General features: G+C 34.3%; 1 protein-coding gene across 2 annotated transcripts; it reads right to left on the bottom strand.

Annotated features, from left to right (window-relative positions):
* Window positions 1–1662: 1662 nt before the first annotated feature.
* LOC110716457 lies at window positions 1663–13476 on the bottom strand. Of its 2 annotated transcripts, XM_021895081.1 has the most exons (13): window positions 12355–13476; window positions 11559–11627; window positions 10695–10761; window positions 9694–9929; window positions 9086–9196; window positions 7405–7474; window positions 7162–7310; window positions 6809–7012; window positions 6012–6119; window positions 5855–5911; window positions 5711–5772; window positions 5469–5550; window positions 1663–3119 (listed from the first exon to the last, which is right to left on the bottom strand). In XM_021895081.1, the coding sequence occupies exons 3-13, from the start codon at window positions 10750–10752 to the stop codon at window positions 2727–2729; spliced, it is 1530 nt and encodes a 509-aa protein (XP_021750773.1). In that variant the 5' UTR covers window positions 10753–10761; window positions 11559–11627; window positions 12355–13476; the 3' UTR covers window positions 1663–2726. The 2 variants fall into 2 exon arrangements, with proteins under 2 accessions (XP_021750773.1, XP_021750774.1); XM_021895082.1 differs by lacking the exons at window positions 11559–11627; window positions 12355–13476 and having other exon boundaries at window positions 10695–11521.
* Window positions 13477–17262: the final 3786 nt, after the last annotated feature.

Here is a 17262-nt window from a genome sequence, read left to right as displayed (position 1 = left end):
AATCAAATAACATACAATGATATGCATACAACACATAGTGAAGGCTAATTTTCATATGGTTAAAGATGAATAATACTCAGAATATGGGAGCATTTACAAATTTACCTGAAGCTGATATGGATCTGCCACCATAAGGAGAAGGGAGGGCTTATGAACTCATTACCATAAGTCATGGGTTATCCTTATTATCCATTCCTGGAATTTGGACAGGGGAATATCCAAAAGGCATTGGCACACTCCCTGGAGCTGAGAGTGTGGGCTATCCAAAAGGCATTGGCAAACTCCCTGGAGCCGAGAGTGTGGCCTAAGAGGCTCACCATTAGTAGGAGTGCTGCTGATATCCCGATAGAAACTATATTAGGCAATTTATTTTTTCATTCGCGAGGAGCTGGATGAGAAGAAACTCTCACGTCCGGCGCTCAACGGACCCTTTTTTTGAGATACAAACCCCTTTTTTAATTTGAAAGCCATATTTCGACCCGGACGTTTTCTGTATCAAAAGTGTCATGATATGCAAGCAGCCTTCTTTCTACCCATCCCAAGATAGCACTCAGAAACTTAGAGTATACTGTATCCCTCGTTGTCTTTGCATCCCTTGCTACTTCTTTTAGATGACCATCTGCAGTTAGGAGTTCCAAGTTCAACTTGACCAGTTGCAACAAAACGATTACAAAGAACCCATGTAAAACAGAGGTTATGCAACAACTGGATAATGCCAAGAATAGGCCAAGTTTTCTTGGTCCATAAGTTCATCAACCTCTTCAATAACTGTTGATACAGAGAGGGAACCCATCAGCCCAATGACAAGAATCAGACAATCCATCAGCTGCTCTGCAAGCCAAAGCCACTACAGCACTACGAAGAACTTGCATTGATTCGTTATTATACTGGTCTCTCCAAAGCTCCACGAAGAAACTTTTGAAAGTTGGGCAGCAACTTCAGCTTTAAGATCAGCTTCAACAATCGTCCAATTTTGTTTTTGCCATGAGTCATACTCTTGCTGAATGCTGATCAGTAAAGTCTGACAACTTCAGCTGTTGTAGCAGCTCAAGTGGCAGTACCAAGTTATCAATACGCTTTCCAAGCTGTGACAAGAACATTAAATCAGTCACTGGATCAGTTAAACTTTGGTTAATGTCTAAGACCCAAACAAAATACTTCCTCTTATCCATGCTGCATAAAGATCAAAGATAATAGCAAATGCATTGAATTAAAAACAAGCTGAGTTACCAACTCAAGCACTTTCAGCGCTTCCTCTCTGCAACATGCCTTGCTCAGTTCAGCCTCAACAAGAACCACTTCATCAACAAGGGTCAGGGGCCATTAACATACTGAGAAATTGCAATACTGAAGTCCCAGGAAGTCGAATACATTCTGAAGTAGCAAGAATTCAATATTGTGTCCAAAAAAAAACACTCCGAACCCTCATCTTTCTTTCTAAACTGATCTATCATTCTAAAATGCATCTTAATTCTTCTACAACATAATTATCTTAATTATTTTTAGAAAACAAGTATTCAGCGTCCAGAATTTCAAGTGAAATAACATCTTAATAAAAATGATAAGTCTTTACTGTTTAGCAATGCAACATGCTGCCTGAAGATTATATCCAGAACTCTCAAAGCTTTGTTTCACAATTAAGATATCAAAAGTTCTTAGAAATCCAGATAAAAATATTAGGCATATATCAACATACATTGTCACAAAAGGAAAAAATGTTATTCATCTATTCATGGCTAATGCCAATATCAACATTAATATCAAAGTACAGCAGCCACAACCAACAGGAACAGTCACTTACAAACAATCTACCTTAGACCTATATTAAAGTTCCACCTAACACAAAACCTTCTTTGCACAATTTAACAAAAAAATCTTCCAAATAGCAAGGAACCAACTGACTGGTAGCAAGTTCAATATACTGACATATCAAATAATCTTCACTGTCAGCCTTTTGAATAAAAGGATCTCCGGTTCTTTGACTCCTATCCTTGCAAAGTGCATGCACCAATCTCACATATCCGAGAAAATGTTTTTGATACCAATTTGGAGCATCATCAGTGCCAACAGAGTTGTAGGAGTGTCCTACGCTACCACCAGTGTGATAAACTCTTGAAAGAGGAGTGTTTTCTGGTATACGCTTTGCAAAATCTTGTTTAACTTCGACAAGATATAAGAAATTATCATGAATTTTCGAATCCAAAGAATTCCTTTCAGGTGCAAACTCACCCATAAAAGAGACAAACCCATCATTAGATAGAGGTGTTGATCCTTGAACCCACTCCTTATACACCAGCTCGTAAAAACCAAATCGTGCAGACCAGTCCCAAAGGCTAGGGTGATTTTTAATCACAAAACCATTTTCCGTTTCCATTGTCTTCCTTAAATGCAGCAAACCATCAGGCAACTTAACCCCACCCAAAATTTTATTGAAAATAATCCCATCCAATCTCAACATATCAAGTTTGGCTGACTTTTCTTTCAAAACTTTAGCTTCATCCTCAGCTGGGTTCGTGTTTCTAAAAGTCAAAATGCAATCCACATCAACCACATATTTATCCGACATCAAATGATACTCTCTTTTTTTCAAAAGAAAGTTCTCTGTGTTATGTAAATAACCATGAAATTCATCAGCAGCGTGAAAATCAACAACCGCTTTTAAGATGCTCCTTATGATCAACCTTGGATTATCATCTAAGCGCCTACTATCCCAATTGTCCATGCAATCAACTCCATTTTTTTTTTTTCGAATCTTCTTGATTCCAAACATCATATAAAGCAGACCAAAGATGAAGGTCTACTTTTTCTTTCCTTTCCAGCCAATCTTTCAGTGTAAAATCATATTTGAGACTTACGAGCTCTTCTTTCATCGTTAACACAGTTGGTCTAGGCTTTTCATCTTCTTGAAGTTCTTTTACTTTTACTTCATCTTCGTTCACTTCGTCAACTTCCATATCATCTGCTACTTGCACTTTTTCCACCACTTCTGCTACTTCCACTTCCTCTTCTCCCAAATCTTCTATGTTAGCTTTATGTACTGGAGATTTAGCACCCACATTTTGTGCTTTAGAAGCAGGTCTCTTCATCTTTTTATCTTTTCGCTTCTTAGTTTTTTCCACCTGGAAATCATAAATAAAAAACTAACATATAACAAGCATAGAAACAATGTTATGAATTGCCAATGAAAATGATTTTTCAAAGTCATTATTTGTTTGTACTTTGAGATTTTTCAAATTCCCAATGGTGGATCCGTGCTTTTGAGAATCCTCAATAGTGTACATAAACTTTTTTTAATCTCAATGGCTTCCCAAATGTAGTGTTATGGATGGAATATTCTGTTAGATAACAAAATTTTCCATTAAATTTAACCCATAAAGAAAAATAAAAACCCCCACTTCCACCCAGCACCGCCTACCACCACCCAATCAGTGTATGAAAAGGCACAAGGCGCACTGAGGCGCTAGGGGTCTTGGAGCCTAGGCGCAAAGAGCAGGCGTTAGGCGCGCGCCTTATCGAAGTGAGGCGCACTTTCACATAATTAAGCCTTTTTTCACTCATATGCATACATAACCCACTAAATAAACCATCATAACACATAATAATTTAACAAAGGTTCTAAATATTATCATTTTAGATCATGTTTAATCATTTTAAGCAGCAAAAGATACTACATATCAACATAGTTAGCATTAATATGAAAAGGATATGGAAGATTGGCATTATATATAGTCTTCTTCTTGTGCAATGTCTTCCTCCATGTCATCTCCATCAAGTGATACCCTTCATCGTCTTCTTCCTCTTCTTCTGTTAGGATTTCATTGATTTAGTTAGAGCAAAAACAGCAGTGAATAGTGACCAACTAATAACAGCAGTAACCAGGAAGTAATGAACAAAGCAGCAAGGAATGCAAAGAACAGATTACAGAACAGCAGCCAGCAAATTATAAACAAAACAACAAGAAATGCAAATAATAGAACTGCAGCAAGAGATGCACAGGCTAGGAAATAGCAAAAACAACAAAAACAATGCCACGTATATAATGTATATATTACTATAAAAGAAACAAGACAACACATATTAAAGGGAAGAAAATGTATGTTTTATAATTATTATTATTATTATTATTATTATTATTATTATATACATTTATAAGTTAGTGGCTGTTTTGTCAATAAAATAATGGTGGGCATGTGATATTTAATGGTGGAAATTGGAAAGCAATAAATAAGTGGTCCATGGAAGAGATAAATAATGATTAAGAAAATAAAAAGTTGAAAACTTCCTCCTCTATATAAGAGCAGTTGAAGATCAGTAAAAAGAAAAAGAAGATGAGAGAGAAAGAGATGAAAGTAAGTAAAAAAAGATGGAGAAAAGATAGCACATAAAGAGAGTACCTTTTTGCTTTCTTCTTCTTTCTTCTTCCTGCTTCAACGTGATACTGCTACTTTCTTCAATGTTCCATTTTCAAGCTAGGGCTTGCTGGGTGTACGTGTCTTCTCCTTTTCTCTCTCTTTTTTTTAACCTTTCATCTCCACCCTTCTAGACTTGTCAGCTCTCATAATCTTCAAATTGGGCTTTGGCCCACTTTCTGATTGTTAAGGGAAGTGTAATAACATAGTAACATATAATATTATAATAATACAAGCATACACAATTTTCAACAGAAAAATTTAAAGAAGCACAATATCTCAACACCTTGCGCCTCAATGCCTAGGCGCGCCTTACCACAAATGCCTCGCCTAGACTCAATTAAGCGCTTACCCCCATGCGCCTTGAGCCTTAGCGCCTAGGTGCGCCTCAAGCGCGCCTTTTCAAACACTGCACCCAATACCATCGGCCTCCACCCCAATTCCACCTAACGACGCCGGCAAAACTCCCTGAACCCACCCAATACCGTCGAACCACCCTCAAACCCCAAAAACAACCCACGAAAACAGCCACCACCCCCTCAAACCCTAACAACAACCCACGAAACTGCCCACTACCCCTTGAACCACCCTCAAACACCCGACAGCCCATGAAACCCACCGGAACCACCCACCACAAACCGACATTACCCACAAAACCCCAAACCACCCACGAAACACTACCTCTTTTCGAGCCATACCAGCCACCTCCTTCCATCCACCCCCACCCACTTTCGAACAATTAAGGGATCTTTTTTGGTGGTTTACGTGGGGAGTTCAAAGGAGACAGGGATTGGGATAGTGGAGGTGGAAGGCGGTTGTGTGTTGACCGATTAGTTCTGGGGTGTATGCGATGGCAGCTAGTGGTTTAGGTGATAGCTGGTGGTGCTAGGGTGGTGATTGGCGATGGAGAGAGAAGAGAGGTGGTTAAGGTTAATATTTAACAGTTTTAAGCAAACACTAGTTTAGATATATTTTTGAGATTTAAAATAATTTAGATACACCATTGAGAATTCGTTAAATAACAGGTACTCCGTTAGAAAGTTCCCTAGGTTTAATTACCGTAGGCTCGGGCAATGCATTTGTAGGTAGATAAGAGGCCTTCTCCAGTCTTGAAGAAAATTCCAAAGTCCAATCATGTACCCTATTTCATATTTCAATTACAAAATACAATATGTTAGATGATGGTGTAGAATAATTATGATCATGATCATAATCATAATCATAATAATCATCATAATGATAATGATAATGATAAGATTATGATATGTCAAATTATAAATGCTAATACACATGGCACATACATATTACATTTCACTCCAGCTGAAAAACCTAATGTCTTCCCCAAAGTATCCTTTAAAGTCTCCTGATTGTGCAACACCAATTTTAGTTAATCTGATAACTTAAAAAAAATACAATTTTAAAATGAAATTTTGAACACAACTTACAACAGTTGTGTCAGAGCCATCTAAACCAAATCGAAAATTGTCTCCCCAGGACATTACCTGTAAGAGAACAAAAAGATTATTACATGTAAGAGAACAGAAGATATGATGTAAAAATTAAGATGAAAAATTCGATTAAAAAAAATTTCAAGACACTTACTATAACAATGTTATCAACTGATGCATCCACGATCTCAAAAAGAAGCCTAAAACAGCGATGATTAGCTTCTTTAACTAAGTAGTCCTCTATAATTTTGTGTTGGTATTCCTGAATAAGTATTTACAAGTTAAGCGTCATAATTAGAATTTGGTTTCCAAAACAAAACCAATAGTGATAATTTAGTAAAATATTAATAACTTATAATACGCAGGTCAAAACTTTATAAGCCATATAACACAAAAGCAGCTAATAATATACTTTCAACTAAGATAAAATTGAAAGATAAAGGTAACAATGTTTGCATACTTTATTGTTCAAAAAACACAACTTTGTTGATAAAGGTGAGTTTTTTTAAACAACATGGTCATTAAAGGTACTTTTTGCAAAAAAAATGACATAAAAGGCATTTTCAGAAAAAAGTGGACATAAAAGGTGCATCCTGACTAAAAATTCTATTTTTAATTTCATCTTTGAATGTAGCCCTTTTTTACAATATGTATCACTTGTGTTTCTCTGCCTTGCCTTGTTGTCACTACATATCATGTTGCTGTTATCGGGAAAAAATTATGATAATAATTCCACCTTTTACTCATCTTCTCAAAACAGTCTGAGTTTAATTTTTCATTTTATATAAACCGACCTTTATACTTTATCCGCTTAAAATGGTCCCTAACATGTAGGCAATCTATGGTAACCCGTATAATAAGTTAATTGAGACATGTGTCATGCAAGGTGCAACAATCTCAATTTTATAATATTGAATAAAGAGATTAGACATAGATAATCCTCATCCTCACCTCTGGTACTACAATGATATCAAATTTTTCAAGATGACCAATCTGTCTTTGTACCACTGTTACATGATGATGTTCTGTAGCAACCTGATAAAGAGGCCTTTCTTTAAGATTCTCAATCTCATCCAAGGATCCGGATACCTTTGAAATTGACTGCTGACGGTCAGCGATCGTTTGTTTCACCCCAGCTATAAGATCTGTCTCTTCCTAAACGTAAAACATATGAAGTGCAAAACAAGAATCATTAATTAAAGCATGAAAAACACATTAGAATAAAAGGTAGAAGCATATAAACAAAAACAAAAAAAATCTAGCAAGCTTTAAATAAATTAGATAAAACTCATGATTCAAAATACCTTGAAACCAACTAGACATATCTCTTCCTTTTGGAAAGGACATCTCTCCACAACAATGATTGAAACTGTTTTGGATTCATCATTAAAATCTTTCATTGGGCCATTTATACTCAGCTTCCATCCAAGATCAAAACATTTGAAAAGATGAACTATGAAAACAATGAATTAGAAAACGATATCTTAGTAATATATGTATTAATAACATATCAAAAGGAATAAAGTTGACATTAAAGTACTTCATACCTATAATCTCACTTATAGCATTCACTGTAAGGTAAATGAACATTCCTTGAAGCTTTAAAGATTTCTTCACCTGCCACAACAACAAAAACAAAGTTTGAGAAGAATGAGGTTGAAAGTAGAACAAGAAGTGAAAGTAAAGGATAGGACAAGAGAAAGCATGGCAAACCAAAAAAAACCAGAAAAAAGTTTGAGAAGGTACTATGAAGAGGGCTAAAAAGAAGATGCAAAGAGAACATAAATGTTAAAGAAAAAAAATAACTATAAAATTAATAATAAAATAGATAAGAGAAATTTTTCTAAAACCTTATACTTTCTCCGTAATAAAATACATGTTACACTTTCATAATATATATGAGACATATTTTATTAAAGTGTAACATGTATTTCGTTACGGAGGAAGTATAAAATTTTCTAAGATAGAAAAAATTGGCATCATAAATCCCAAGTTGGGGTGTTTCCCATCTTAATACCATGTGTTCATTATTTCTAAATTATCAGTCCCAAGTTTAAATGCATTCTTGCCATCTTTAATTTCCTCTTTCCTCCTTAACCTCACCCATCAAACAAAATCAACATTCAAAACCCACTGCAATGATGACACGTGCAACCTGACCACAACATCCATGAATGCCTACCCTATCCAACACCCTCACATCTTCAGCCTTGAAGATTGTTGTCTTATTGCCCAAGCATGATAACAACCTTCAATTCAATAAAGATAAAATTTACATCAACCCACCTTCTCCAATACAACCTCAACAAAACAACCCAATGGTAATGAAACTTTGTTTCATTGTTTCTCACTTCCATAATCATGAAAATCAAACTGAGCTTAAATAAATATATTGTTTTAAGTCCAAAAGAATCATGGGTCGTGATGTGGAATTGTAGATCATAATGCTGTTAGTTGAGATGATTTTAGGGAGAGGAAACACTACCATTTAAAGGAAAAGGAAGGGGTTTAAGTAGGAACATAGTGCCCATTTCACTTATGTTTTCTTTGCTTTTCAAAAAGTCTGGCAGCAACATTAAGGAAGTAGGGCACTGCTAATTAGTGTTAGACAATTTTTATTTAAATTTCTATATTGTTGAAAATCATGTATTATTATGTCTCTAGTTCATATTAGAGTTAAAATAAAGCAAAACTCCGTTTTAATCCCATTAAAGATTAGGCAGCATTTTGATGCCCCATTATATATACATACTTCCTCCATTTTTTTATAGTTGCATTGCAAGAATTAAGGAGAGGATAGAGATAGAGAGAAAGAAATAATGGTACCCATGTGATAGGAGAGAAGTAGAGAGAATTAATTGCCAAGAAAAATGATGCAAGTAATTTGTAACTTCCTAAAAAGGAAAACGATGCAAATAAAAAAAAATGGAGGAAGTATATTTTGCTAGTAGCAATGGAACAGCCAGTTGGGATGGTGGCAATAAAATGGCTTAGATAGTCCAGAAGGGAAAAAAGGGGAGGGGAAGAAGATTGTTGCCTATCATCATCAAACTTCTCTCCAAAATCATGACATGTGCGTATATAACCTTTTGGCGATCTATGAGTTGTGATCAATATGAGAAGACTATCTCTAAACTTGGGATTGTTAAGATGTAACCAAAACTTATAATTTCTAAAAGCAAAATAAAGCAATAATATATTATATTGTGAACATGCCGAAAAACAAACCTTCTCAAAATGTCCAGAAATTGTAAGCTTCGAATTAGATTTGACAGAAATTTTAAGCAACATATCAGCATAGCCCACATCAATGACAGCATCACACCTCTTGGGCATATCCTATATTAAACATATTAATATTTAATGTTATAAAAAAATAACAAAAAGGCAAAAGGAGATAATAGTAATGATACGTAATTCTTACTGTATCACAATGAAAGTAATTCAAGTGGCAGCAAGTTTGTTCAATATGTTATGTGAGAGTCAGATTAGGGCACAGGGACAAAAATTAATTTTGTTTGTGAATTGGTGAGAATGTCGAATGATAGAATTAATAGAATAATGAAGGAAAAACAAGTGAATCTCAAAACTTTATAAGAATTTAAAAATCTCAATCCAAATAGTTTGGTTTAACTAGAAAACCTTAAGCAATCTCAAGCAAAAGCAACAAACGTAATGTTTGATAAAAGATAAGCAACAACACACTTATACATATGGCACCACAGGAAAGTGAATAAAAAACTAAAAATTACCTAATATATGATAAGGAAAAAATGATATAATCCAAATACCACATGAGCTAATTATAGTCACTTTGAACCACATCAAGTAATTACCTTTGGCATAATGTCAACACAAATGTCAGTAATACGCTGTTTCAACTTTTCGGTGACATAAGTGCTTAGAATCTTGTGTAAACAAGAAGTGCACTCAAAACTGTTAACCTTAATCTGTGTTTTCACCCTGGTACCAAGAAATGCATCCAGTTGGAAAAAATTGCAATTCTTTGGCAGAGGGGGATCTTTTAAGGATGGGAGTGGATGAGTCTTAACATCCAATTGCCCTGATGACCCTGCAAATTCAGGTAACAATATATAAACAAATTTGAAAAGATAGACTAAAATTTCATCAGCAAGAGAGAGAAAAATGGATAAGGATGAAAAGATACAATCAGTTCAGCTCAGAATAGAAATGTCAATATAGTAAGACAACGTAAAGTTGGAAGCAGTTAGCTGTGTAGAGAAACTACGAAAAAACTGAAACATTTCCTAAAGTGACCACACCACCACAGCGAGCACTTATGCCACTTCAAAAAAAAAAAAAAAAAAAAAAAAAAAAGACCCACAACCTTCTCATCATAATCTTCACATATACATTAGCTTATTAGAAGAAAATCAGTCAACATCTACGATTAAACACGATATAATATTATTAACAATACAAATAAGCTAAAGCATCCCCTCAACAACCACACATTTTTTCTGTTAATAAATTAGAAAGACAAAGCAAACAGAGAAAAAGAATGAGAAATGAAAATAAGATTTCAAATCAGAATACAGAAGATAGGCACGCGTACATGTTGGACAAGAATACACAGAGTCATATATGGCCATTTTTTCATGCTCTGAAATATCAAATACAACAATGACGTTTCAAAATTCCAGATTTCAGAAAAAAAATTCAGAGCACACACATTTGAGAGAAAAACAAAAACAAAACAAAACAAAAAAATATTTCCTCTTATTGCAGTTATTATTGAATGTTCTCTAAGAACATGAATTCGAATATAATTAAAGTGACAGGCATCCAACGTTGATACACAAAGAACAAAAGATACCTCCAAATGATGGCCAAGTGCTAATGGAAGTAGAGAAGGCAGCATCTTCTCCCTTCATCTTTTAATTCTAGAAAAACCAATTAAAACAAATTATGTTAGCAAAAAAAAAAATCAGTACAATGTTAAAACACTGTTCTCTCACTTTCAAACTTCTCGCCTTCCACGAATATACTTGTTGCCCTTCAAAAATGCATGTAGAATCTCTAATTTCTTAACAAGCCAGCAGATTCGAAATAACCAAACACTAAACAACAAATACAAACCTCTATAGTTTACATTTGCCACAAAAAATAAAAAGATAATTCAAACGAATCAAATCCAAACAAAACATGTGTAGAGATTTCCCTAATTATGTAAATCTAAACTCATTCAATTATAGAGAAGATATAATAAAAAATAAAACAAACTATTCTATTGCACTTCTCATTGACACTCTGATAAAAGGGACACCATATGCGCCATTGCAATGTAAGACTTAATTCTATTGCACTTCTCATTTACACTCATATATTACGTAAAACCAATAGATTCAACAACCTTAAACCCCAAACCAAAAAAAATACAGGTAGAGATCTATCCAATTATGTAAATCTAAACTCATTAAATTAAACAGAGAAGATATAAGTAAAACAATCTACCAAAAATCAGAAACTAGGGAGTATAAATCATCACCAACAGATATAAAAGGACTCCGTTTGCGGTATTGCAATAAGAGTGACACCAGAAAAACACAGCCATAGCCAGATTAACAAGTTTAACAGATGAACCGCAAAAGTGTATTAAACACGGATAGTTAGACAAAGTACCAAACAATATCAGCTCAATATCATACAATACAATCAAACAAGGATACAAGTAATGTACCTTGGCAGCAGTAAAGGTTGAAACGGACTGGTTGAATAGAGCAGCAGTGACAACTTGGAGGAGAAAGAACTGGCAGGGGCATGCCCAATAAAAAAATCACAAATAAATTCATAGCTAAACCATAAAAACTCCCAAAATTCAAGGATAAACATGACTCAAATAAAAAAACATAGAATAATTCATACCCACGTCATGAACACTACCAAATATCAGAAAATAAACAAGATCCAGATCAAGAAACACAATATCATTCGTACCCATGTCATAAAAACTCCCAAATATCAGAAAATAAACAAGATCCAGATCAAGAAACACAATATCATTCGTACCCATGTCATAAAAACTCCCAAATATCAGAAAATAAACACTTTATCAAGCAATAATATGAATCAGTTAGTCGAAATTTATCAACAAAGCGACAACAATAAAGTTTGTAGGATACTACTTTCAGCTATGGATGATAATTAAGTTGTGTTAAAGAACTCTGGAGAGTAGCAAACTAGACCTAGCAAAACATACAGGCAAACAAACAAAGTCGAATTCGAAATTAATCTTCAATATGATTATATGAATCAGTTTTGTTAGTCGAAATAAATTCATCAACAAAGCAACAATATGATTATATATAATAATAAATTATATGAATTTGGAAAATATGAAGGATGAACCTGTTTTTCTTATTTTCATTCATGGAAACCCTAATTTCTAAATGTCTAACTAAAAAAGGGAAAAAAAAAATACAAAACATAACATGATGCAATCAAATCAAAAGTGAATGTTCCTAAGATTGATTGACCTGATATTATTTTCGATCGAATTAAAGACTCCGCACAGCACCGCGCCACGCCACCGCTTCCCGCCGTCCCTCGACAAGCCCACCCTGGTTGACCGCCGAAGTTCGAAACCCAACCCAACCCTACACTACACTACCCTGGTTAGTGTTAGTGTTAGTGGTGAATTATGAGGAACAGAACATATCAGAGGGAGAGAGAAAAATAAGAGCTCCATCCTTTTTACTTTTTATTTAACTAGTCGAGCAATCGCGCGCCAAAATGATATTATCGGGTGTGGATATTTTGGAATGTAAGTCTGTGTATGCTATTAATCCGTGTAGAGTGTTTTTCTTTTTTTCTTTTTTTTTTTTTTTTTTTTTGTTTTTTTTTCCTATTTCTATTGATTTTGAATGTATGACAATGTAAATATACTCTAATTGAAAATTGTAATTACGAAAGAAAGAAAGTGGAGCTGGTGGATGCGGAAGTTCGGACTTTCAGAAGAAAGAGAACTATGCAAAATCCTTTTGTGGACAACCAAAGAGTACTGCTGAAAATGCTGGTGACTGTATATTGGATAGGGCCTCTGTAGAAGACGGCCTGAGTAACTGAGATGCTAAAAAAGGAGAGGGAAAGTCTTAGTTTTCATGGGGACAATTAAGTGATTCAACTCTAAAGAAGTTTGCACTAAGTGCTGATCCATGGGGTTTCGATAAGTCTAAGCAGTCTAGAAACTCATCTGGTTGGGGTTTCTGAAGGGACCAAGTTTGGAAAGGACAATGAGAAACAGGACTCTTAGGGGAAACCAAATTCTTCAACTTGGAAGGAGTGAGATTTTCAATTTCTTTCATATGATGAATAGTGTAAATGAGGATAGATTGATAGTAGGGGCTTAGGTGAAGATATTGATAATTTTGACAAGAGTGTTTTCATGGAATAAGCCTAGAAAGGTTGGTTCTGAAGATGATGAGAAGGATGATGCATTGATGTAGGTGTTGATAGCCCAATATGGTAAAATCGGGTGTGGATATTATGTAGCGTAAGTGCATGTATGCTATTAATCAGTGTAGTTATTGTTATTTTGTTTTTTATTATTGCTATATTTTACTTTATAAAATATACAACTTTAAAAAATATAATTGGAAAATAGTAATATGTCTTGGGAAATATATAACTTCTTTAAAGTGGCCTCTCTCTCTCTCACCCCCCAAGCCCCCCCCCCTCTCTCTCTCTCTCTCTCTCTCTATTTCGCATGCATTTTGTTAAGCCTTTTTCCTTAGCTAATTGCCCCGACTTTCTTTAGCGATCTTTCATAAGTGGTCTCTCTATCTTTCTCCTAAGCTAATTGCCTTGATTTTTTAAGTGAGCCTTCTTAAGTGATCTCTCTCACTCTCCTAATTTGATTGCCCTGATTTTTCTTAAGTGAAATTTGGTAAGTGGTCTCTCTCTCTCTCTTCTTCCTAAGATAATTTCCCCGATTTTCTTAAATGATCTTTTTTCTTAAGTGATCTTTCTTTAGTGGTCTCTTTCTCACTTTTTCCCTAATTTAAGCTAATTGCCTTGCCTTAAGTGATCTTTCTTAAGTAGTCTATTGATTTTCTTAGGGGATCTTTCTTTTCTTAAGTTACCTTTCTTCTTAAGTGATCTTTCTTCTTAATTGTTCTTTCTTCTTAATTGATCTTTTTTTTTTAGTGATCTTTCTTTTTTCTTGAGTGGTCGTATTTCTTCTTAAGTGATCTTTATTAAGTGCTCTCCTTATCGCTCTCTCTATCTCTCTAAGATTTAGTAACTCTTTTTTCCTAAGCTAATTTCTCTTATTTTCTTAAGTGATCTTTCTTAATTGGTATCTCTATTTTTGTTAAATGATCTTTTTTAATTGGTTTCTCTCAAATGATCTTTCTTAAGTGGTCTCTCTCTCTCTCTCTCTCTCTCTCTCTCTCTCTCTCTTTCTCTTTCTCTTTCTCTTTATTTCTCTCTCTCTCTCTCTCTCTCTCTCTCTCTCTCTCTCTCTCTCTATCTATCTATCTCTCTCTAAGCTAATTGTGTTTTTCTAAGCTGATTGGCCCGATTTTCTTAAGTTATCTTTCTTTAGTGGTCTCTCTCACTCTTTCCCTCTTTCTTGCATTTTAGCGTAAGCCTTTTCCTAAGCTAATTGTGTTTTCCTAAGCTAATTGCATAGATTTTCTTAAGTGATATTTCTTTCTTTATTCTAAGCTAATTGCCTTGATTTTTTTTTATTTTTTTTATGTGATCTTTCTTAATTAGTCTTTCATCTCTCCAAATCCAATTGATCCTATTTTCATAAGTGATTTTTCTTAAGTGACCTCTTACTCTTTTTCTCTCTTAAGATGATTGCCATGATTTTCTTAAGTGATCTTTCTTGTGTTGTCTCTCTTTTTCTCTCGCATTTTAGTAAGCCTTTTTCCTAAGTTAATTGCCCTAATTTTCTTAGGTGGTATTTCTTAAGTGGTCTCTCTCATTCACTCTTTCTTTCTCTCCCTTTCTTAAGCTAATTTCCTTAATTTATCTCCTAAGCTAATTGCCTAGATTTTCTTAAGTGGTCTCTTGATTTTCTTAAGTGACTTTTCTTTTTAAGTGATTTTTCTTAAGTGATCTTTCTTCTTGAGCAATTTTCTTTTTCTTGAGTGATTTTTATTCTTAAATGATCTTTTTAAAGTGGTCTCTCTCTCTTTTTAACATTTCAGTAACTCTTCCAAAGCTAATTTCTCTTATTTTCTTAACTGATTTTTTTAAGTAGTCTCCCTTTTTTTGTTAAGTGATCTTTTTAAAGTAGTCTATCTCAAATGATCTTTCTTTAGTGGTCTTTCTCTCTCTCACAAGTGATCTTTTGTATGTGATCTCTCTCTCTCTCTCTCTCTCCCTCTCAAGTGATCTTTCGTAAGTGATCTCTCTCTCTCTAGTGATCTTTCTTCATAAATTAGCTTAACAAAACGAAATTAGCTTAAGTGGTCCAACATTTTAGTAAGCCTTTTCCTAAGCTAATTGCTCGATTTTCAATGTTTAGTGATATTTCTCTCTCCCTCCTTCTCTTTCTTCCCCTCCCTCTTTCTTACTCTCTCTATAGCATTTTAGTAAGTCTCTTCTTAAGCTAATTGTGTTTTCCTAATTGATTGCCCTAATTTTCTTAAGTGGCCTTTCTCCCCCCCCCCTCTCTCTCTCTCTCTCTCTCTCTCTCTCTCTCTCTCTCTCTCTCTCTCTCTCTCTCTCTCTCTCTCTCTCTCTCTCTCTCTCATTTTAGTAAGTTTCTTCTTAAGCTAATTGTGTTTTTCCTAAGATTGCCCTAATTTTCTTAAGTTGCCTCTCTCTCTCTAATCTCTCTTTTCCTTCCTTCCTTCTCTCTCTCTCTCTCTCTCTAAAGCATTTTAGTAAGCCTTTTTCTAAGCTAAATGTGTTTTCCTAAGCTAATTTCCCTCATTATCTTAACTGATATTTCTTAAGTGGTCTCTTTCACTTTCTTCAAAGCTAATTGATGTGATTTTTTTATGTATTTTTTTTTAATTAGTCTCTTTCTCTAAAGCCAATCGACCCGAATTCCTAAGTGATCTTTCTTAAGTGGTTTATCCTTCTCACTCTTAAGCTAATTGTAACGATCTTCTTAAGTGATCTTTCTTATGTGGCCTGTCTTTTTCTCTCGCAATTTAGTAGGTGTTTTTCGTAAACTTGTTTTATTTTCCTAAACTAATTTCCCTAACTTTCTTAAGTGGTCTCTCTCTCTCTTTCTTCTAAGCTAATTGCCCAAATTTTCTATGTGATATTTCTTAAGTGCTTTCTCTCTTAAGCTAATTGTCATGATTTTCTTGAGTGATCTTTCTTAAGTGCTAATTGCCCAAAGTTAATTGACGTGTTTTTTATGTGATCTTTTTTAATTGGTCTCTTTCTCTAAAGCCAATTGACCCGATTTTCTTAAGTGGTTTCTCCTTTCTCTCTCTTAAGCTAATTGTCATAATTTTTTAAAGTGATCTTTCTTATGTGGTCTCTCTTGATCTCTCGCAATTTAGTAAGCGTTTTTTGTAAACTTATTTTGTGTTTCCTACGCTAATTTCTCTAACTTTCTTAAGTGATCTTCTTAAGTGGTCTCTCTCTGATCTCTTTCTTCTTAGCTAATTGCCCTAATTTTCTTAAGTGAAATTTAAGTGCTCTTCCCCCTTCAAGATAATAAACCTGATTTTCTTAAGTGATCTTTCTTTAGTACTATCTCTCTCTCTTAAGCTTAATTGCCCTGAATTTCTTTAAGTGTTATTTCTTAAGTACTTTATCTCTCCGTCTCTCCTAAGCTAAGCTATGAGTTTTTTAAGTTAATAACTCTAAATTCTCTTTTTTATTTTTTGAAAGAAGTCCAAAAGGACACTAAATTTCATTGATTAAAGTCATACGACATCTACAATTGATAAATAACGATAATGAAAACAGATTTAACAAAATCAAACAAGAATTAATTGGAGAAGTGCTAAGAATCCAAATACATAGATATAACAATTCGACATATTCTCGATTCGTTGTCTCATACAACTTTTGAGTGGATCCGTCGATGCTTCAATATTTTGTGAGGAAAAAATTTCTTGTGATAATTTTGTAACCCGAATTCGAGCAATAATCAATTGTAGCCCCATAAAACTGGAGACCCTATCAAACGTAAATAACACCTTGTCTTTTAAAGGAGTTCGAAAAACCTTTTCTTTTGAAGGAGAATTTGAAAAAACCTTGTTTTTCAAAGGAGATAAACTCTTTCTTTTGAGGGAGACATTATTATAACCTAAGAATTAAAAGAAACTTAAAAGAAACAAACGATTGGGGCTTTCCACTAGTGAAATCTGATGGAAGCCCCTTCAAAATTTACAATGGAGAGTAAAATTTAAGAGAACTCTGAATTGTTAAGCAATCCTTCTTAAGTGGTATCTCTCTGTAACATT

The sequence above is a fragment of the Chenopodium quinoa genome, unplaced genomic scaffold (genome assembly GCF_001683475.1).
Source record: "Chenopodium quinoa cultivar QQ74 unplaced genomic scaffold, ASM168347v1, whole genome shotgun sequence".
Lineage (NCBI taxonomy): Eukaryota > Viridiplantae > Streptophyta > Magnoliopsida > Caryophyllales > Amaranthaceae > Chenopodium > Chenopodium quinoa.
The sequence above is the reverse complement of the archived record's forward strand: the minus strand, read 5'-3'. Positions and strand labels throughout refer to the sequence as shown.

What these genes read in the sequence shown, in the direction of transcription:
- LOC110716457 (XM_021895081.1), bottom strand. Translation starts at nt 10,752, where the DNA reads ATGAAGGGAGAAGATGCTGCCTTCTCTACTTCCATTAGCACTTGGCCA. An exon ending in CACTTGGCCATCATTTGGAG is followed by an intron (nt 9,930 to 10,694) that starts GTATCTTTTGTT and finishes CTGAATTTGCAG; the next exon opens with GGTCATCAGGGCAATTGGAT. An exon ending in GCTGGAGTGAAATGTAATAT is followed by an intron (nt 5,551 to 5,710) that starts GTATGTGCCATG and finishes AATATGAAATAG; the next exon opens with GGTACATGATTGGACTTTGG.